Below are 23,088 nucleotides of genomic sequence, written 5' to 3' on the forward strand. Positions count from 1 at the left end.
TCTCTCACTCCTTCTCTTCCCACTTCTCCAGCAACAAATACATTTAGGGGATTTCTTCTGATGCCAAGCTTTGAGGATGAGAGCGATGAGTTCTAGGCAACTGGGGTTGGGAAGGAGGCCCCACCCCGCCCGCAAAAATTGAAATGTTTGCAGACCCGTCAAAGAGTTCTAAGAACCAAGATAAGAACGAAAACATTGGAGCTGGGCCCTGAAGGACCAACAGAGTCCTGTCAAGTGCAGCAGGCTGGGAAATACATTTCAGGTAGAGGAAATGGCTTTGTAAAGAGTCAGTATTGACAAGAGCCTTCCCTGGCAGTGGGGAGGGGAAGGGCAGGTGACACAGAGACTCCAGACTGATGGGCAGGGCTCACCTACTGCAAGAAGAGACACTGTGCTCAAAGGATGTGGAGAAGGGTGATTTGTGGGAATGGGCACACGTGTATGGTGTTCTGAGACTCATACCACGGTGCCCGTTAAAACTAGAATGATTGGGAGTCTAGGGAGAGAGTTCGGCAGGTTAAGTGATTGTCATGTGAGCATGAAAACCTGAGTTTGGGCCCTAGGACCCGTGTTAGAAGCTGTGGCTGGTGGAGCAGACCTGTAATTTCCAGTGCTGGGGGTGTGGAGACAGTCAAATCTCTGATGCTCATTGGGGAGTCAGTTTAGCTTCATCAGTGAGCTTCAAGCCAGCAAGACCCCACCTCTCCCCCAAATAAGGTGAATGGCTCTTGAAGGATGACACCTAGTTGACCTCTGGCCTCTTCGTGCATGCTGGCACACCTGCCCACACAGGCACACGCAATGCACAAGCAGGTTGATTCTATACTGACAGTGTAAAACACATTACATTTGGGTATATTTATCCCACGGAAACTGGCAACTGTTGCAAATGTTTTCAGAGACGGTTGTTAAACATTTACCAGCGTACTCGGGCATGTGTGTGCTCACACGCTAAAAGCAGAGCTTAGCAATCACCGAGTAGGGGCCTGCCAACAGCCAGAGGAAGGTACACTGGGCCGAACCCAAGGCTTGGCACACTCACCAGCCGCAGATTCTTCATGGCTTGGGGAAACATGCCTTGATGGAGCTGCAGCTTGCCAACTTTCATCACTTGCACACCTCTGACAGGATGGCTTCCAGGGAAAAAAATCCTGGAAGAGACCAAAAGGCAAACAGTTGACGGGAGCCCTCAACCTTCACACTCAGTATTTCATCAGAAGACTGGGACAGGGGGGAAGAGCTGGCTGCGACTGTTAATGAGCTCCTGAAGAGAGATTAGCTTGTGATCTAGAAGCCAATATGGAGATGAGATGATATATAACCTTCCTTCAGAGCCCCAGAATACCTCCTGCATTGGGGGCGGGGGGAAGAGACATCCATCTGGCCCCGCGCATGCACATTGAGAGAGAATGCTGCGTTGCATTTTGGAGTATGCCTCTGCTCCTGATCCTCTTCCATGGTGCTCCAACATGAGCCCAGTTATATCAAGAGATATTTGTGGAATAAATGAATGAGATCTGCTACACGGAAACGTTTAATCATGGGCTGCACAGGCTCACAGACAAAGAACAGCTCAAGCAGAGAGGGCATAGGGCTCAAATTATCTAAGAGAGGACTCCAAAGATGGTCACATGACCATCCAGGCAGGTCCTCCCTCCTCTGGAGCAGTGGCATTGGGGGCATGCCCAGATACTTTCAATATAGATTTGCTGGCTAAATAGTTGAGCATTTCTCTTGACTCCAAATTGATGCTGCCACACCTCCGTTGCAGAGCCCTTAGATGGAATCTTGGCTCTAGAGCCCGTCATGGTGCACCTTTCCTACGGCACCTGTGTGTTTACTTTCCCTCGCCAATGGTTAAGGTACTGAGTCTGAAGTGTGTTCCCATGGAAGCCAGCACAGAGAAGGAACTCGACTCATACTTGAGACCTTCCACATTGTCTTGGTTTCTGTAATGAAAGACCCTGACAAAAGTAACTTAAAGGAGAAAGGGTTTGTTTGACTGATGGTTCCAGGCGACAGCCCATCACAGCCGGGGATTTACAGTGGCAGTTTGTGACAATCAGTGATGTCTTGTCTATCCACAGTCAGAAGGGGATAGCAATAACTTCATACGTGCTAATGTTCAGCTTGATCTCTCCAGTCAAGTACAGGGAGATGATCGGACCCACTCTTAAGAGGTCTTCTTCCCACATCAATGCAATCAAGACAATGACCCTCAGACCTTCTCAGAGGTTAGCCTTAGGCAAGCCCACACAGATGTGCCCAGAAGCATCTCTCCTATCTGTCGGGTTGGCAATTAATGCTATCACAGGCATAGCGCATAGCACAGGAGGGGTGTTGTGGCAGATCGGAGAATGAGGACTCAAGACTATCACTTTTTATTGTCTCTTCTGCCTCCAATGGGTTCTGAGACAGCGGTTCTCATTCTTCCTAATGCTGTGACCCTCTAATACAATTCCTCATGTTGTAGAGATGCCCCAAACGTAGGACTATTTTCATTGCTACCTCATAGCTGTGATTTTGCTCCTGTCATGAATTGTAATGTAAATATTTGGGAGAGATAAACGTTTGCCATGACCCACAGGTTGAGAACTGCTGCTCTAAGCGAATGCTGAACTTCCGATGCCTACGCAGGATTATGTTCAGGCCCGAGGGGAAATACCACACTGGACAGACATGAGCATTTCTGTCGGGACCCCTTGATCCCACCAGACATGGATAAACATTTATACAAGAGTAAAAATAACATTACAGGGAAGAGTGTGCTTTCGTGCCCGAATTCTGCGAGCGACACATATTCAGTTCAAATTCGGTGGGAGAGAAACTGACACAGTGGTTGACAGGGAGAAGTGACTGGTGGCTGGGTGGCTTGGAAGACACCTGGGGGAAGCTGGGCTCCCAAGACCTTGGACTGACTTTAGGGATGGAAGGATGGGTGTGTAGTTAGACAACCAGGGAGTGCAACCAGGACCTACTCCTGATGTCTTTATGTTCTGTGGCCACACAGACAGTCCAGTGCTGTCCCTGTGTGGCTCAGCTCAGCTGCCCTTTAACCTCCGCTGGTCTTCACCTACTGGGCTATCAGACGTCAGAGAGCCCACTGAATCCATACGTCAGCTCCCCTGTGTAACTGGTCTTCTGCACTCCATTCCCCCATTCAGCTCCTCTCTGGGAAATGCAATACTGACATCTATCCATTCATGCTCTTAACAGGGTAGATTGCTGGCCTGGGGGGCAAGCTGTGTGCCACAGAAGGCGGAGCGTGCCTCTTTAAAGACCCAGAAAGGGAGGAGGAGGAGAACAAAGCAGACACCTGGGTCCCCGGTCTCCTTCATCTCTGGTGTATGCTATGAGGTCAGTCACTTCACCTCCTGTCCCTTACAGAATGGACCTCGTTATGGAGTTGTGTGGAAATGATTTTCAAGATCCTCAGACAAAAGACTTAAGTGCGGGATGCCATTATCAGGAGGTAATTGCCCCGGACACGTTCCCTGAAAAGCGCACCTGGATTCGGGATTTTATTTTATTGCCGTGAATACGGAATAGTTAAATTTAAAGGCCAAAAAGTAATTTTATACTAATAATCTCTCTCCTAAGTGGGTGTCTGTCATGTCAGTGAGCAGAAGGGAAGAAAATCTTTGGTTCTGTGATAGCAGAGAAAGTGGTACATAATTACACTGTGACGGGTACCTGCCTCGGTCACAGGAAGATTAAAAACTGAGTGGAGTTTCTTAAGAGAGGGTGAGCGGGAGGCTCCTGTAGGGAGTGGGGGACGCCCACACAAAAACTCAGTGAGCTGACTCTTAGTAAGAGGCTGCTGGAGACCTTTTGTCTCTGGAGGCCTCCCAGCTGACGTGTGGAATCGGACTCAGGTTTGCTGGTTGGAGCAGCACCCTAGGAGGCTCTGGGGGAGGCTCACTCCTGCTGGGTGGCCCACTTGGGGTGTGGCCTTTCCATCACCCTTTTGCAAAGGGGAGTAATGAGAGAGTGCGGGGGTCCGCTGGTCTTCGCCTCCTGGGTTATCAGATGTCAATCACGGACGCGTAGAAAACCTGAAGGTGTGCTGGGGTGAAACAGGAAATGGGGTGTCAAATCGGGGGGGGGGGCAGGGTGCAGCTGTGAGATGCTGGGTTTTAGTGCTTTCAGACCTCTGCAAACATCCAAGGTGTACTCTTACCCTTGGCGAACACAGAGCTATGTTGAACAGATGAGGATTAAGTCACAAAATAGAAGCACTGGGTATCCCTCCCCTCTCCCAACACAGCAGTTAGGGACCACATTGACTTGGAAAACAGCGGGAGCTGGCTGGTTTGGACTGAGGAGAGGATGGGAAGCTGGGCTCAGCCTGGGGGGCATGGGAAGGGGCAGGCCATTCTACCAACAGTAAGGGAGGTTGAATGCAGATGCGGAGGGGAGGTGCCCTCAGGTGAGGCTACCCACTGCAGTTATCAAGTTCCCAAGTCTTCTATCGATGACACTCTACGGAGGGGAAGGAAAATACACCAGCAGGTAGGAAACACGGATGACTAGAGAAAAAAGGCCCTGGTGTCAAAGGCAGTGGCTGCCTTCTCAAATCCTTAAAAAAAAGAACGATTTGGGACAAGTAAGGTCAAAGAGTTGACTCAACAGGATCCTACTGGGAAACAGCAGTCACAGGTAACCCCAGCCCCCACCCCCGATTCAGAAACACCTCCACAGAAACACATAGGAGAATTGTATGACACCATTATCAGCTGGCGGGCCATTCCACTCATCTGGGCACTACGAATCTTCTCACAGGGACAAGGAGAGCCATCTCAGACTCGGGAGAGCTGGGCCTAGGATGCAAAAGCTGCCCTGGTGCTGCTGGGCTGAGTTGTGCGTGGGGGAGCACATCTGAACAGCGGAGGGGAGGAGAAGCATATAATAATATATAATAATATATATATTAGCTTTCGTTCTGACTAGAGGCACATACGGTCTTGCTGCTCTCAGGTTTTAGCAGAGGCTGACGGTCAGGGAACTGGAATTCTTGAGAATTCAAAGGGCCAAAGAAGAGATGCCTTTGCTGACAGGACCTCTGCTCCGTGCCTGGCGCCCTCCGTGGGATGCAGCCACATTGGTGCTGCCTCAGTGGTGGCACCGCTTTGATGTGTTACAGGACAGGAAGAAACATTTATCGCTCAGGCCTGTTTGGAAAACCCTAAGGCAAAACGGTTGCTGGTCCTAAAATCAGAGTTTAACCTGCCTGTTGGAGTCGCACCTCCAAATGAACACACAGACCTAGTTGTCTGGAGTTTAGCTGAGAAATTTGGAATAGTGATGGGGCCTGGAAAAAAAAAAAAGTTTGCCACTCCTGAAAACCCAGTCCAGGGTGGAGACGTTCTCGCTAGGCAAAGCTGGTAGAGGGAAAGGGTCGTGGAGAATCTTCCAGTGGCTTAGGTTACTGCAAGATGAACGCACTGCCCGGTCGCTGACATGGGAAAACAGACGTTGAGCACTGTCTGAGAGGACATGGCTGAAATTGTTTTACATTTACCTATACAGCATCCTTGCCAAGCCAAACAGAAACCGGCAAACCAAAACAGAACTAGTGGCGCCCATAAAGTTAAATTCCATTTTATGGGAAACACGAGTGATAAAGGAATATGCAGAAGCCGTGGGCAGAGCTGAGGCTGTGGGAATCTACAGGACCTCGGCACAGGGTCCTTCACAGGTCACGACAGGAAAAGAAAGAGAAGGAGCGGGGAGGGGGGGCGGGAAGAAGGGCTGGGATTTAAAGAGACTTAAGAGACGTAACAAGCGCGTGCAGTACCTAGGCCTGGTGCATCCCGGTTCAAGTGGGGCAGTGGTGAAAAGGCCCTTCTCGGATAATGAAGGGAATCTTAACACGAGATACACTCAAGCTGTGAGCAACTGTCCGCCTGTTTTGTATTAGATGATGTAATGTCTGAGATGTGATTTAAATACCGTCAGCAGAATCCATTTTCCCAGCAATGGTGGATTAGCTTGCTTCAGGCTGACTCGTGCTACAAAAAAGATGGAATGATCAAAATATTTTTAAGACCCTAGAAGGGGAGACAGACCATGGAAGCTGGAGGCTCCTAAAGACTCGTGACTGTGGAAAAGACTGGAAGCTTGGGCATGTGTACCTTCTGTGAGGTGCCACTTTACCCTGTGATGCTTGGAAAAGAGAGCCGGGCCAGGAGGACCGAGTAGCTGAGCAGGTGGCCTCAAGGACAAGGATGTGCAACAGCCTATGCTGAGGACCCAAAAAAGGAGGGGGCACACGAGCGAACACCAGGCTTTCATCAGTGCCTCCCAAAGGGCTACAACCTCAGAATGGTGTGGTCAAGCAGGAACAGAGCAGCGCCTGTTCCTAGAATGAGTCACTTAATGTACATCTTGCCTGAATCAAGGTGTTATGTTTCTGCCTTGATTGGTAGCAGCAAAAGTAAACCTCTGTGAGTAACACAGCATCATCCAAAGCCCTGTCATCTCTTTAACTTCTCTGTACAACACGCAGCACCCAGCAAAGCCATAACCAGGTGCAGGAGGAGGGAACTGTCAGAAAACTGAGAGAAAGGAAACACAGGCATGAAACAGAACTGTTGTACTAAAATATTTAAGTTCTGGGAGACTTTTGGAAGAAATGTAATAAGCCAGGTGTGGTGGTGCACACCTTTTAATCTCAATACTCAAGAGGCAGAGGCAGGGGGATCTCTGTGAGTGTGAGGCCAGCCTGGTCTACAGAGCTAGTTTTAGGACGGCCAGGGTTATGCAGAGAGACCCCTGGGTCAAAAACAAAAGTATGTTTGAAAACTTAAGTAACAAGAAAGAATGTCAGCAAAGATCAGAATTTCATAAAAATCGGCAACAGAAACCTTGGAAGAGATAACACAATAGTTTGAGGTAAGATTGGCCCTGGCTCGGGGTCTTGAACTGGTAGCCAGACAGATGAACGCATTTATCATCCTTCACAGAAGGGAAAGGCATGCTAGCTGGAATCTCACGGGAGAGAAGGGAGACGTGGGCAGAGCAAGGTCTGACGTATCAACCCTAAGAGACTTCACAAATAATAAATGACAGCAAGACACAGGTTCAAATCTACAGCCCTGTGAGGAAAATTCACCAGTGGGAGAGTTGGGAGAGAAGACGGTGACAATCACAGAAGGCAGGCCAAGGATATGACGGCGCATCACGAATGTTTGACAGTCTTCTTAATTGGAACAAGACAAAACAGACACGAAAGGGTTTTGTTTTTCTACCTTTAGATACGGTGGACCCTTCTCTTTCCGGAGCCTAGGTTCACCACCCACAGGCTGAAGACAGCCCGGGGTTGAGTGGGTCAATGGGGGCTACTTGGCTACATAATCTATATAAAAAACAAGCGGTTAGACAATGCTAGCCCATAAGGCATTTCTAACTATTTTGTAAGATAACCTGGCATCAAAAACGGTTATTAAAACTCCACCATTTACAAAAAAGGAAGGGAGGGAAAGAGGATGGGAAGGAGGATGGGAGGGAGGATGGGAGGGAGGGAGGGAGGGAGGGAGGGAGGGAGGGAGGGAGGAAAGAAAAAAGGAAGGAAGGAAGGAGGGAAGGAAGGAAAGAAGGAAAGAAGGAAGGAAGGAGGGAAGGAAGGAGAGAAGGAAGGAAGGAAGGAGGGAAGGAAGGAAGGAAAGAAGGAAGGAAGGAGGGAAGGAAGGAGAGAAGGAAGGAAGGAAAGAAGGAGGGAGGGAAGGAAGGAAGGAGGGAAGGAGTCGAGCCCTATCACCACATCGAGTCTCCGTGGGTGCTGCAGTTTTTCTGCATTCGGAGCCTCAAATGAAATGACAGACACAAGAGAGGGGTAGAGTGTTCCTCCACCTTCTCCCAGACACTGACCCAGCAGCTAAAATGCAAGCTGAAGCTTGCAATGAACCCTGAGAGATGTGGCTTCAGGGCTCAGGGCAAGCACCATGGGGAATGGGGACAAGGCTCTATGGGAAGTCACAGGATCCTCCTCCGCTCCCCAGGTTCTGTATAAGTTAATGCAGCTGTTGTAGGGAACTTATTTATGTCCTTGTGACAGGGAAGCTTTGATTTGTAACAAATAAATTTTTTGTTGTCCCCTACCCCCAACAGGAAAGAGCTGGAGAGGGAAGTCAGACCACACTGCCCAATGACCTCAGTTAACCCGCACTGTTAGCCCAGAAGGCTGCGAATCCCCAAGTGGATTGGCCGTCCCCAGTGTCCCCTCCGCCCACAGCTCCAACAGAGGTGGGGACTCCGCTGTGATTCCTGCTTGTGCCTCAAACCCTGATTCCCTCTGCGTCTGTGCCGAGTGCCACCAGTGCCCCATGCAGCCCAGAAGGTCCGATCTGTCTCTGTCGCCTCTGTGCGCCTGCCTTAGTATGAGAACATTCATAGAGCCCACACCGTAACTGGACCTGACACCATGACAATGAAGTCTGTCTTGGGTTTCTTTTACTCTGTAAAATTAGTAAGCGGGACCGTTTCTGCGCACGAAATAATACAGCTCCCATTTCACGTTTCTCACACATTTCCAAGCAGGGCCCTTTGCCCAAAGGGTGGGGGCTTCCTTTTACCTCACGGTTCTAATGATCAGGAATCAGATGCTGATCCACTGTTGGGATGACTCTCTAATTGGATGTTGAGAACCTGGGAAATCTTCTTGTTTAATCTAAACACCGGTGTAATCCAGGCTCAGGAGCAGAGACTCATCTGGGGAAGCAGTAAATTAGAACGAAGGAGACAGAGAGCTGGGCTGAAGCGGCTTGGTGACTCTGTCACATCACCCTTGCCCAGGTGTAAAAAGGTGACAGGCCAGCCCTGGGAACGCATACAACAATGTTCAAACACAGGCACTCACAAACCAGCCAAATGTTAGTGTGGAAAGGGGAAGGGCCCATAAAGTCCCACCCCGTGCCCAGGAGCTATTTTAAAGTGAAGGCTGCTGGTGTAGCAAGAGTCGGTTTTCTTCAGGGGTGTGATCCTGGAGAGCTTGCCCATGCTCCAGCAGACAGTCCCACATCGGTGCCCACAGAGGCTCACAGAGTCAAGTGGCCTTAATGGGTTTAAAAACAGAGCTCATGAGGTGGAGATGGGTGTGGGAGCGGGATAAATCAGAGAAATTGGAAGGGATAGATTTGACCAAAACACATTATATGCATGTGTAAGATTCTCAGATCAAAAAAAAAAAAGGAATTTTAAAAGATAAAACAAAACAGACAAATAAAAATAGAAATATGTTCTCTGAAATGTCTGGCTTTGATATTTCTTTATAGAATGTGAACTGAGAGCCGAGAGCCCACTGCTTCCGTCTGTCTTTGTACAGGGTTAAACCACTGTGAATGTGTTCCCTGTCTCACCAAATGTACTGGTTTCCTCTCCCCTCTGCCAAGCCTGCTCCTCCTGCCCCTATCCCCACCCACTAACACAATGACACCAGGAAAACTGCCCCACAAACTGGACGGACTCCCCGACAGACAGGGTGGCATTCTCCTTCACCTTAGTATCTTTGTGGTTAATACTCCTGACGGCGACAGGATCGTCTTTGCCTGTCCTTTGCAGCTTTCAGATCTTGCAGCAGTGCCACTTTAAGATGTGAAATGTCTGAGGACGTTTGTGAATGCTTTACAAGGGCCAACAGATTACACAATGATTGTATGTAAGTTGTTAAATCCTGGAGAAAACATGGGAATGCGGTCTTACCAGGGCCTCTCCCATGTTCTTTACACTATTCTTCCTTAATACAAGCAACAAAGGCCACTCTAAGGTTGAGCGTGACCACCAAAGCCCTCGGGATCTGAACACCCACATGACTGTACTGTTCTGACATCACTTTCTATGGAAGAACTTGTGAGTGGAGTTTAAACATTTATTTTCAAGGGTTTTAAAAAAATGTTTATTTGAATCTGTTCAAATTTGTGAAGTTTGTTTGCGTCCTGTTTGAAGTCAAAGAGGAGGTTAGGGACCACACTTATTCTTTCTTGGAAAATGATGTAAGATGTTGAAGTCTGTTAAAAATGCAGCAAGTGAGGGAGACAGTAGTAGTTAGAAGGATCCCTAAGAGGCAAGTAAGATGGTAAGATTGTGGGGCTGGCGGGACAGAAGAGCAAGCCTGGTGTCTACCTCACCCAATGAGATCTAACAGGAAATCCTCCCCGATCAGCAGTGGACAGGAATCAGCAGCGGTGTATAGTATGAACCCTCTGTGCTATTATGGCGGGGTGAAGGAAAACAGGCAAATGAGAGTTTGCATTGTGTGCTAGTTCGTTTTATGTTAAGTTGTCACAAGCTAGAGTCCTCTGAGAGAAGGGAATCTCAGTTAAGAAAACCGGTCCTTAAGATGGGGATGAGGCAAGGCTATAGGGCACTCACTTTCTTAATTAGCAATTGACAGAAGAGGACCCAGCCCATTATGGGTGGTGCCATCCCTAGGCTGGAGGTTCTGGGTCCTATAAGAAAGAGGTTCACCAGGCCATGGGAAGCAAGCCAGTAAGCAGCATCCCTCCATGGCTTCTGCATGAGCTCCTGCCTCCAGGTTCCAGCCCTGCTTGTGTTCCTGTCCTGACGTCCTTGGATGACGATGCTCTCATGCTGTTTTGGTCATGGTGTCGTATCACAGCAATAGGAACTCTAAGTTACACACTGTGTGATCACATTACATGCCTAGAGCTGGATCAGGCAGCAGGTAGGGTAACAGTGCAGTGATTCAACACCAGCACACAGGGTGATGATGAAATAAAAACACTCCTGTATCCTCCAAAATAAAAACACTCCTGTATCTCCAACATTTAGCAGCTACACAAAGGGAACTGTCAAGGTCTTCTGGCTGTCCTGGAAAAGATCACACATGTTATGGACCATACTTAGTCTGGAACTTCAGGAACCAAGAACTCATTACTCCTTTCTCATTGTGTATTGATACCCATTTTCCTAACCGATCTCTCCTTCCCACCCTTCTGCTCTCCAGTGAGCATCAGTCTGCAGCTTGTTCTACAGGACAGACTTACTACAGCGACAGTTTGATCCCAAGCAGCACCGGTAGTGCTAAAGCACTAAGGAAACCCAGGGTAACTTGTCCCTGCTGCAGCGCTGGGTCAGAACAGTTCTCCCTCCCTCCCAGCCATTTCATATTCTGTAAGAGGGAGCTAGCCCACAGTGCCCGAGCCTCCAGCATGGATGTCCCAGTCCATCTTCTCTCTCTTTTTTATTTAGTAGACTCCATGTATTTTTGAGTACTTTTTGTTTTGTTATTTTTGTCTTATTATGTTTTGTCTCCTTATTTATTTGTTTGTTTTTCTGAGAGAGAGAGAGAGAGAGAGAGAGAGAGAGAGAGAGAGAGAGAGAGAGAGAACATGAAGCTGGGTGGGGAGGATTGAGGAGGAGCTGGGGGAGGGGAAAGTACAGGATCAAAATATATTGTATAAAAATACACAATAAATTAATTTTAAAAAATATTTAATTACATCAGTTTCCACTTTTCTTTCCTCTCTCCAACTCCTCTCATGCTCCCCATGTCCCTTTGAAAGCAACTATCTTTTTTCTTTGATGTCTATTATATGCACATATACCCAGCTGAGCTCATGTTTATTGTTTATGTATCTATATATGATGACTTCACCTAGTTTATAAAAAGGGGCTGGGGATCTAAAAGGAGAATTCTTAGTTAGATAAATAAAAATTAAAATCTCTGAGGTTTCATCTCACCCCAGTCGGGATGGCAAAGATCAAGAAAACAACTGACAACCAGTGCTGGCGAGGATATGGGGAAGGGACCCTGCTGCTGGTGGGGCTGCAAACTGGTACTGGGGAATCCTCAAGAAGACTAAAATAAGCATATCACACGGCCAGCTGTACCACTCCTTGGCATAAGCCCAAAGGACTGGACATTGTACTCCAGGGATACTCATCAGCCATGTTCATGGCTGCTCTAATCACGACAGCCAGGAACCGGAACCAACCTACATGCCCTTCAATGGATGAACGGAGAGCGAAAGTGTGGTGTATATACACAAGTCAGCTGAAAAGGAAACTGGAGTGGGGAATGTTCTGGTGAATGGCTGGGCCTAGAAAAGACTATCCTGAGAGAGAAGTGAGTCAGGATAGACCAGGAAGGACAAACTCTCTATGTCCTCGCTCCTCTGTGGTCTCCATTTCTAAATCTTCAGATGGGTAACTTCAAGAGGAAGGCAATGAGGGAGTCCAACTATCCGACTGTGGATTTCAGAAGAACAGTAACCAAGACAGAGGGAACAGGCCTGCACTCTCTTACAAGTCCTGGGTATGTCGATTCATGGTCTTTGTCCCCAGGTTTCCATTGACCCTTGGGAAACCCAGTGTAGTGGGGATACATACAGGGAGTCCCAGAATTTACAACTTAACAATGTGTGCTCTAATTACTCATGGCTATTCAAGAAACCACTCCCAAAGGCACAGACACAAAGCTCCCTACATTGACATACTTTCTATATTTGCATGTAGGGGTGAATATATTGTGGCTAACTTGTCCTGGTTCTATAACATCTGGAACCTCAGCTGGATGACCTGAGTGCCCAGCCAGGAGTGTTTCAGGACAGATAAAGGGAGTTCAATAACTCGCACAAATGATTCTACTCACGAATGCAAGTTTTCTAATGTGCCCTAGTGTGCTTCCTCTTGGGGTGGGGGATGGTACAGAGTATTTCACAGGTGTCCCATTATTTTTTACCTGGGGTTGGGTGATTCCTCATCATAGGATCCTTGGCCCTGTTCCCTGAGCATCTATTTCTTACAGAGCCTTCTAGGTTGTTCATATTTGATGACTGCATTTATTTCGGCTCATAGGAAGTTTCCCTTTCCATTACAAATACTTATTAGCAATGCATTTACACACGTGTGAAGGTCAGAGGTCGACTTGTAGGAGTCAGTTCTCTCCTTCCACCATGTGAGTTCTGGGGACTGAACTCAGGTCACTAGGCTTGGCAGCAAGTGCCTTTACCCACTAAGCCAATTGGCCAGCCCAGGTTTCTTTCTTAACAATCCTTGGAGGCAGTACTCAAGCTTGAGACTGACAGTTGACAGCAAAGAGCTGTAAAAACTGAGCACTGCATTGAAACTGGTGGCAATGCTGGGCCAGTGAAGGTAATGGGACTTTAAGAAGGTAAAGAGGGTTACAAAAACTGGGCTTGGGCACCAGGACTAAGTTATCACCAAGGACTTACATGTGTGCTTTTTTTCCTCTGAAGCAATTTCATAGCCACTAATTTCACCGACCACTAGTAAAACCTGGGTGTTTTACTATTACACTTATACAGAGGTGGAACCTGAGGTCCCTGGAGGCCATGTGATCTGCCCAAAGCCTGCAAGTCAGAGAACTGAGATCAGAGCCCAGCATTCTTCTTTCTACCCCACCTTGAGACCTCAGCAACCCCTCCCCTAGCCACTGGTTTTGTCTCAGGCAGCTCCGTGCAATGGGTTAACATCTAACGTTTCAGATCAGTTTCTCTGGCCCCTAACATACCCCGAATCCGCTAAGCATGGAAGTCCCCACAGCCCAGCATCACCCGACCACCAGGAGTCCACGGGTGGAACCCAATCTGTCACTCAACCCAGAGAAAAGGAAGTGAGCTGGAGGGACGTGGAGCCAGTCAGCAAGGTTGTTTCCCACAGAAAACCCAGAACCTTGCATCGGAGGAAATAGTGGATCGCTGTTATCACCAGCTGTGCTTCCATTTGTAACACTATTTGCAGGAAATATTTAGGACACTCTCCTATTTTCTCTGCGCAAAATCAAGAGAAAATTGAGAAATGCCAGATTATATTGTCTTCGGAAACCCTGTCGTGGAGTAACTCAGCTTTCACAAGCTAGTCTCTAAAGACCCAACTGATCGCTAGCAGGCTGGTGGAGTAATAGAATTTGCTGGAAGGGGCAGGGAGGGGCAAGGGAAAGTGTGTTCATTAGGGCAGAGTCTTCTGCAATGCCTACTGCATTCTCATTCCTCTTCAAGATCGCACACCATCTCCTGGGCAGAGCCAGGGCCTTGCTAGGGATGTTTCGGGAATTTTACAGTCGGAAGGCATTTTTTTTTAACACTTGTGCAAATGACTGCTATTCTTGCTCTAAATGGCTCACTTCTGCTGGCAGGGAAAGGCCATTCTGCCTCCTTCTCTCTAGAGTACTACGTGGCTGCTGTTTGCATATAGTTCCCATATTTTAGTAATTTCACAGTAGCCATTTCCAGCCACTTTGTCCAGCCACTGTGTCGAGTCCAGCCTGGATGCCTGGCCTAGTCACATCGACATTTTGCAATGAGCATCATTTGTCTCCACCCCCTCCATCCCTTGCTTCCTTGACAACCTTTCCTTTTCTGCTTGGGCTGGAGACTTTCACAGTACCTTTCTTACTGGTGTCTCCTGCCTTCCCAGGGGCACTTTCCCTTGGTAAGCATCTCCCATGTTCTTTTAGAGATGGCCAAGCTCATCAAGACATTGGGGAAGGTTCACTCGTTAGGTGAACGTCATTTCTCCACAGTTCAAAATCCTGTGGGGTGCTTGAAAAGTCTAAGAACACTGGGAAAAGCTTCCAGCAGCCAGACCCAGTCTCACCTGGGACCATCCAAGAGAGATTTTTGTTGGGGGATGGGTTGATAGATAAATAAAAATTAGACTGGCTGAAGGGAATATGTTGGGAGCAATGCCCTTAAAACCTTCCATTATTGATGTTAATATTATAGCTAGAGTTAAGTAAGATAAAATGGAAAAATGCTAAAATGAAAATATGATGACTGGGTTCATTAAGAGGTCAGGACGATGGAAAATCCCCGGCTAGCTGCAGAAGGCTAATACAAACGTGGTGGTCAGGTTGCCTAATGATATAACAAACTTGTGACCTGAGAAACCAACATCCTGCTGACGTCAGCCGATTACCTGACCACAAGAGCACAGTGTCCTTGGCTTTCGTACATGTTTCCTGCTTCCTCCCTCCCTCTGTTACCCCTGCTATGGTATAAATTCGGCCTTGGGAAAAAATAAAATTTGTCACCTTAATCAGACTCCTGTCTTGGTGTCCTTCTTTGTGTCTCTTGTCCTCCACTCTCTCCTAGGTGGTCCCCAACCTCCGCTGACTGCCCTGTGGGTCGGAGCAGGAATAGTAGGCACAAAATCCTGTGCCTCAAATGCTCTACCAAGAACTCAGGGATAGATTAAACAGGCAGGTTAAGAGTGTTCTGAGGATGGAACACAGTTGCAGAAATACCAGCCACCCTTACTCCTGCCGTGTGGGTGCTAGACTACTGTGTCAATGAATGGTGCTCACTGGGCTCTGCCTGCTTTGGCGTTACAGGTCCAGGTGAGAGCAAGGGAGTTGGACTCAGGTCTGGAAGGTGATTGTACTATCTCTCCCTTGCTCCAAGTCGAGCCTCACTGAGCTATCCAGGGACGTGAAGGCTTCCAGAAAACCAGCACCAACTGCACAAACACAGAGAGATTACCCAGCAGAGGCTAGGCTACGTTTAGAGGGAGGCAGAACAGGGATTTCAGGCTTCCCTTGAGTAATGGGCGTGGATGGTGCCAATTTTTGGTACGATGGCTGAACACCTTCACGACTCCAAATTTCCTGAGATAAAGCTCGGGGTCTGATCTGGAGCTAGCGCCGGACTGCGTCCTGCTTCATCTAATCAGCATGCCCATTGGCTTCCGCTTGAAGTAAATACACTTTCTGCTCAACTCACTTTATATTTCTGGACAAGTTGTTTTCCAGGGGGGAAAAAAGGTGGTGATCTGAATGTGGACTTCATTGTTGTTAGGAGCTAACAGAGGGGCTGCCATGGGAGTCCTCACCCTGACCCTGCACATTCAACAGGCTGTGCCCTGAGGAAGCTGAGACCACACCAGGAGGAAGCCAAGTCCATCCAGATGTAGCTCCTCCCAGATCCTCCTCACCCACAGCCGATGCCTTTGCTAAATTGCTCCAGGCCTTTGCTGGGGAGTGAAGTCAGTTTGGGAAAAAGGAAACTGTTATTTCACCTAGGAAGAGAGAGGTTTGGCCAGCGCATGAAGAGTCCTTCCAAATCCCCCATTGGGCCTTAAAGTGCTGCTTGGAATGCTTGCTAATGCGACGGGCTGGTTTATTTTGTGAATGCCAGGACACTGCAGAATAGCATATGGAAACAGCAGGAGTCCCAAAGTCAGGGCAGAGTGGCACTGTGACTCCGTGGGTAACTGAGGTTTATATGTTCACTGTCTGTGTTTTTCTTGAGTGGGGCCTTGGAGCAGGGTCTGCCAGGCGGATTATCATTTTCTCAAGGTAATGAGTTTACCTATCTCTTAGAAAAGAAAGGGAGAGAGAGGTTGAGAGGAAGGGGAGGAGGGGAGACTTGTGCTAACTCCTGTGAGCATCAGGAGGTACCAGCTTTGCAGAAATTCAATTTATTCCTCTCTCTTTTCTAGTCTGTTGGCTAGAGCCATTCATCCTGTATCTTGGAAATCGGTGGAAAATCCTCAGCAGAGACGGAGTGTGGCCCTGCCAGCCTCATCCTGCAGCCAGTCCATCCTCATCTTCCTTCCCTCATGCGCGGTTATGTTTATGTCCCTCCAGAATGCTGGCCACTTCCCTTTCCTCTGAGCCACTCCCTTCCAGTCCGCTCTCCCTTCCTCCCTACAAGTTCCCACTGTTAGGCTTGGTGATATAGGGCCACCTGATTAGACTGCTTCATATCCCGAAGGCTAGGGGTTGGGGATTTAGCTCTGTGTTAGAGCGCTTGCCTAGCAAGCACAAGGCCCTGGGTTCGGTCCTCAGCTCTGTAAAATACAAAAGGTGAGATAAAAAGTCTAATTTTAGACAGGTGGAAGGGGAGGGGGAGAAAGAAGAAGGGAGGAAGGAGAGAGAGAGAGAGAGAGAGAGAGAGAGAGAGAAGCAGATATGCAGAGCGGGCAGAGAATCCTACAGGCTGGAATATTGATACAGCTAAGAGCATATCCTAGGACCCTCCAAGTGGATTAGACATCCATCCACCTCATTAAGAAGTAGTTCCTTGGGGCTTACAATTAGCACAGTACTGTTACAAGGACTGCAGTACACAAGGACTCCCCGGCAGCATGGAGGTAAGCATCGCTGTGACATTCTCACTTATAAGTGAGGAAGTTAAAATTCACAGGAGTCGATGAATTGGCTTAAGCCACATAACACAACACACTGCAAAACAGGCCTGCACTTTCCTGTGGTTTTTTAGGGGGGTGGGGGCCTTAGAGCTGTTAGCAACCAGGGATTCTCATTGCTAGAGACTTCTAGGCTTTTATGCTTAAATCTTCCTGGCACAGCAGACCCCAAAAGAGGTCTGTTGTGATAACAGGCAACAGGCAAGCTCCTTATTCAAGCTAGGAGGACTCTCATGCTATTACCCCTCGGGGACACGCACACGGGATGCCAACATTCTCCTAGTTTATCTTTTTCTGGAGGTACCAGGCCAGTGGGGCACAGAGCGAGTCTGTCACGATACTGCTAAGCAGTCTGTAGCTAGCGCATTGCTTGGCTTGTTTTGTTTGTTTTTAAATGAATGTGACCCTCCTGGTAGCAAGGGAGTAAAGAGGGAGCCATAAAGCAGGGTTTGGCATGGGAAGGAACCTGTTCAAAGCAGAGGACACCCCACAGGGTTCCTCTGGCTTTGTTCCCTCACCTCAGTGGCTGCTGCCATCCAGTATCCTGATGATGGTGAAATATATCCCCTTATAGCGCAGACACACACGGAGCAACACTCCCTGGCAAAGGCTTGGGTTCCGGAGGGGCGGAAATGCTCTTCGCATTTCTGGTCAGGAGACTTCCGCCTCAGCCTTACGTCTGGCAGGGATGGAGCAGGGCCAAGGCTCTCTGGGAGATGACCAGCAACCTTCTAACTGCAGAATGTCCCTGTGCATTCAGGCGCTCAAATGTCACGCTGTCACGTGACCGTGAGTGTACCCGGGCGCATCTCACGTTAGAGCTCAGTTTGCCCTGGCTCTTCCAACGAAACGAAATGGCCAACTTGATGAGGACTCACTGGTCCAGTCTCAATCACTGTCCTGCTAATGTCCCTCCTCTCCCCCTCCTGCCCTACTCTCTGTCCTTTACTTCCCCCTTTCCAGGAGCTCCATCTCTTGCTCATTCTGCCGGTTCCATCCTCTGCCCCGCCCTCTCAGTAGCCCCTCCCCTACCTTTCCTTTTGCCCTCTACCCACTTCCTGTCTGAAGCCCGACCCCCACCCTTCACCTTTTCCCACCACCTCTAATTGCCTGAACTCTCTGATCTCCCACCCCTCGCTCTGTATAGTTAGTTTCTTTGACAACTGCCACATAGCTCAGGGTAACAGAAAACCCCGCAAAGAGTGGCTCATGGTGACATGTGATCTGGTTTGTGGTTTCCTCGAACTTGTATAAGTACACAAGATTTTATACTCACTGACGTGCTTGTCCAAGTCTAATGTTTAGCAATGGCGCTACTGGGCAGCTTTCTTCTAGCTTAACCTCTTGATGCATCTATATGATTTTCCTTTCATTGTATTCAACTATTTGCTGCCTTTCTTAAAAAAGAACTCTCCTTATTTGTGTGTGTGTGTGTGTGTGTGTGTGTGTGTACAGATCCCTGCAGAGTCCAGAAGAGGGCATCAGATCCCGTGGAGCTGAATTTATAAGCAGTACTGAGCTGCCCAGTGTGGGTGCTGGGAATTGAACTTGGTTCCTCAGGAGCAGCAGCGAAAGCTCTTCTTAATCTAACTCAGCCATCTCCCCAGCCCCTTGGCTACTTTTAAAAAATAATTTTTACTAAGATTTTTCTGTCTGATTGAATTTCTCAGTGCTATCATGTAATTCAATATGTAAACTCATTGTTCTGTTCTGTTTTGTTGACTATAGCTTCCAGATTAATTGGTTCTATTCAATTCTCCCATTCTCATTTTATTTGCTTGGCCACTCATTCCAGAGGGTTCTGTTTCTCCTTAAGTGTTTGCATTATATTTAAGACTTTTGTTCTACTGTTTTGTCTCCATATGGCATGAATTTGCTGCTGTGTGTCATTCTGACTGTCTTTTTTTGATGCTCTTCGAAGTGGAAACTTAAGGGTTCTTTAGAAAGTAGTTGTGTTGAATGGAGTTTTGCTAGGGCGAACACGTGAAGGAACATTTTAGTAAAGAGGACACAGGTAAAAGGCTAAGGCAGGCTTGTGAAAGAACGTTTCACGGAAGCAGAAACAGGTGAAAGTGTGTTCTACTAAAGCTAGCATGTGAAAGGACACGTGATGAAGGATTCTTTGCTAACCACACGCATGTATTGGTCCACCTTACATGCATTGCTGAGTTTCATTTCTCAGGACTCCACAGGGAAAAACGCACCAAAAAAACTTCTAGTGGCGTACTGAGGATTCCTGCTGCTTCCATGGGCTGGAGCTGATTGGCAGAGTGATGTCAGCAAAGACAGACACATGTGCTGAGTCAAGACATATGGTGTGGTAAGACCGGTGGCGAGCATGGGACGTTTTGGGGGAGACTTAACTGACAGTGCAGGACGTGGAGCTTGACTTGCTTGTGTAGCTAAATGCTTCTTGGTCTGAATCTTCCCTGGTCCTCCCTTTGCTGAGAGAGACACAGCAGAGAAACTCTCCCTCTTGGTCCCTCCTGCTGACTGGTGCTGATGTGGTTGAGGCCTGGCTGTCTCTGCTAGGTAATGCCATTGCTGCTGCTGCCCTGACACTACTGAACTGGACCGCCGGCGTGAGGTGTTTGCAAGCGGATCAAGCTGCTGCCGTTTACCCTCGAGCTGAACTGATTCCCAGACAACACAGACGGGACTTGCTCTAAAGAACCTTCCTAAACAGGTCTACTTCCCTTGTGTCTTTTCTTTCCCACCACCTCTGGTGGGTGGTGGGCTAAGAGGGAGATTAATGCATTTAAGAACCATCATTAAAAGTGGGCTTTGAAAAATTAAAATTACAGCTCTCTTTCCTTGTCATGAACGGAATCTCTGGGGGTGGGTTCAGGTATCCCACTCTCAACGACACAGATGGAGATCTGTCACTCAGGTGGAAGGTAGCTTGTCTCTGGTCTGGATCAGCCCACATCTGAATCGGCTCACATCCAATCACCCCCAGGACACACGGGTTTCACAGGAGCCATCATTTCAGGGCCAGCAGCCTCCTGACATGAGCATCTCCCACAGGTGAGGGTGGCTCGATTACACCCCACTTCCTAGAGCGCATGCACAGTAACCAGTCCATGTCAGGAGCCAGCGTGCCAGCCATCTCACTGTTGTCGCACAGGGCCAAGCAGCTGAGGTGCAGGCCCCATCCCTGCTTCATGATTCTCTGCTCTTCGACAGCCTAACTGTTCGTCCTGCTATTGGCTCCGGCTACATCTTCCCGCTTGCCATTGATCTACCTTGCCCCCGTGGCTGAAAGGGGTCTCTAATTGTGCCCGCTCTGACTGTATCTCGTCCTTTGGTCCATGTGTGCCAAGCACCGGCATTAGCATCTCAGTTCTGTGGTTCACCTGGAATTCTTTGCCTCAGGACCAGACCACGCCCGGGGAGAAGAAACTCCCCGCATGCTCTTCTCAGTCGCTCCCTTCTAGGCCAAACACGGTTCTCTCACGGGCGCCTTTTCTGATCGTCTTAGTTGCTTCCACCACATAGCAAACAATCACAAACGTCCCCCACATGGCAGAGACGGGCTACGCTCCCATCCTTCTGAAGAAAGGCTACCCATCAAGCACACTAAAGTTAATGCACAGACATGAAGGGCAAGAGTAGCCACCATGGCATGCCAGAGGGAGGGAGAGAGGACGCACGCTTCTTGGGATGGGACTTAGATGAAGAGATCGTCTGGGACTTAAATAATTATGTACAATAATCAAAGATCCTGTCGCCCCAACACTTCATTGAGAATCAAATGCAGTGCAGATTTCCTACACGGGTAAGGGGGAGGAGAGAGACATCTGAGTGGATGGATGTAAAGGCCTGGGTTCTCTTAGCAAAATGGAAGCTAGTCCCTGCGAGTCTGCACAAGGGCACGGAGCAATGGCTGACGGCCCTGCCGACCAGAAGCCCCGTGGGACTGCGCTAACCCACAGTAAGCGGCTGCCTGTGATGAACTGTGTTTATCCGGGGTGGCATGTGGAAAAGCAGCAGGAAACGGCTACATCCCCTCTGCTGTTTCCTGTATTCATCACTTTCTTAGGAAATACAGTCTTTTCCTATCTGCAGACACTGGGACTGTGGATGTCCGTCAGTCCCAGCCTTCTCGAAGCTACCACAGATTCAAACTCAGAGAGTCTAGGTTGACAACATGTGACACACACGTGCAGATGCTTAAGCACTCTGCTGGGACTGACTGGGGGTGTCCAGAAGCCCCACCCACTTCTTCAGGTTCCCTGCCAGTGAGAGAGGCCCTGTCTCACTGGGGTTCCTAAGGAAATGACCATTGATTGAGGTTATCTTTGGGGTTCTAGCTGGATCCAGAGAATCCAGATGCTTCTTAGTCAAGAACTGCTTCCTCTACCTTCAGAGAATTCTACCATCTTCAGAACCTCTAAGACTTTTTCGTGACATGGGTTCAAGGATGCTAAGCGGCTTGGATTTGCAGTCTGGTGCACAGAAGCCTGATAAGCTTTGCTGACAGCTCACACATGCCAACTGTTTCTCCGGGGAAGCGAGTTAGTCTAGAAAATGAAAAAATTCCTACTTAAAAAAATATGCAGCTCTCAGTGATTATGGGCTATTTCAAAACCTAGGAGACTCCAGAGGATTCTTGGATCCAGCTGTTTGAAGGGGAATGCAGCAGCCCCTGGTTCCCTTCTTTCTGTCACCTGCAGCTTGGGGTCAGTGGCTTTAGCAAGCAGAGCCCGAGGCTTAACCGCACAGTGCAGCTTCTTCTGTGCTCACCACAGAGGTGAGCGTTTCCGTCCGGAGTCCCTCTGCTCCTCCGGCCAGTAAGATGGGACTTTGGTAGGCTTGAGAGAGTCTGGGAAGCAACTGATGAAGAGCAAGATTACGCAAGAGAGCACGTCCTGCACTGGAACGCCAACCGCTTGAGTAGACGGGCCACATACAGCACATTGGCCTTCACGCACTTTGGCCTCAGATAGTGACAGAGGAGGCTCTGTCTGTCCTGCCCTAGATGAGTTTCTCACTGACGTCTATTAATAGTCCAGTGAACCATCAGGGGATTGCTCAGTGGACTAGCACCCCACCTAGAGACGTGTGCTGGAACTCACAGAAACTGAGTAGCTGGCATTACCCCACCACTCCAAGGAGTCATAACGAATCCCCAAGGAGACTGCCATGCAGTTTTCCATCTACATTCGGCCTGCCTGTCCAGTCACATTCTGAACCACGTGTCCTGACCATTTTCTTCATGTCTTGTTCTCAAGGGGCACTCTCCCTCAGGCCACAAGGCAGGCACATAGATGCCTGCCAGCCGAGACCGGTTCACTTCACTCTCAGCACAGTGCTCCCTATGCAGCTAATGGCCAGAGATGAGTCCGAAGAATAAACAGACAGGCACAGGGCAGGCCCCCGAGGAATAGCTCATAGGGAGAGGATGGAGACACAGAAGAGATCCTCTGTAGCCTTGGGAAATGATTGGCCAGTGGACTTCTAACAAGGTCCCACCATCGTAAACTGAGCAGGTGGGTCAGGGGAGGAGGGAACTCGTGGAGCTGCTTGGGACCCCAGCACTTCTCAGTTGTCCTTCTATGCTTTTGCTGCACAGTTTCCAAGGCTCTCTGCTTGCAGGTGACAGTAGAAAGCCTGTCATCTCGAGGTTTTCTGGAATAAGACACTGAACTTTTTCATATTCTTCTGGAGGATGAACTAAGGCTGGCTATGGTGGGTGATGGCCATGGCAGCCCCCGCTTCGGGCCTACTGTATGAAGATCCCATGATGGGATGTCTTTCCTTCCTTGATGTAACTTGTAACCGTGTGCTATAGACTGCGATCATATCAGTATAGTGTGTGGCCCACATGACATGATTAGCTGAGTGGTGACAGGGTTCGTGTATGACTTTTAAAAGACACAATGCTACATCGAGCAGTGTGTGGCACGTGGGTCTGCCATGCAGATGTGTCTCAGTGAACAAGCAAATCACTTCTGTAGA

At 48.7% G+C, this 23,088-nt stretch overlaps 1 protein-coding gene across 4 annotated transcripts in view; it reads right to left on the reverse strand.

The window, feature by feature from the left end:
• Positions 1-23,088, reverse strand: part of Smyd3 (SET and MYND domain containing 3) — a 556,948-nt gene that overhangs the window by 13,036 nt on the left and 520,824 nt on the right. For all 4 annotated transcript variants that reach the window (NM_001025762.1, XM_039090987.2, XM_039090988.2 and 1 more), the window contains one exon: positions 1,043-1,151. In NM_001025762.1, coding sequence (NP_001020933.1) covers positions 1,043-1,151 — 109 coding nt within the window. The remainder of the gene's footprint in view (positions 1-1,042; positions 1,152-23,088) is intronic.

The sequence above is a fragment of the Rattus norvegicus genome, chromosome 13 (assembly GCF_036323735.1).
Source record: "Rattus norvegicus strain BN/NHsdMcwi chromosome 13, GRCr8, whole genome shotgun sequence".
Taxonomy (NCBI): Eukaryota; Metazoa; Chordata; class Mammalia; order Rodentia; family Muridae; genus Rattus; species Rattus norvegicus.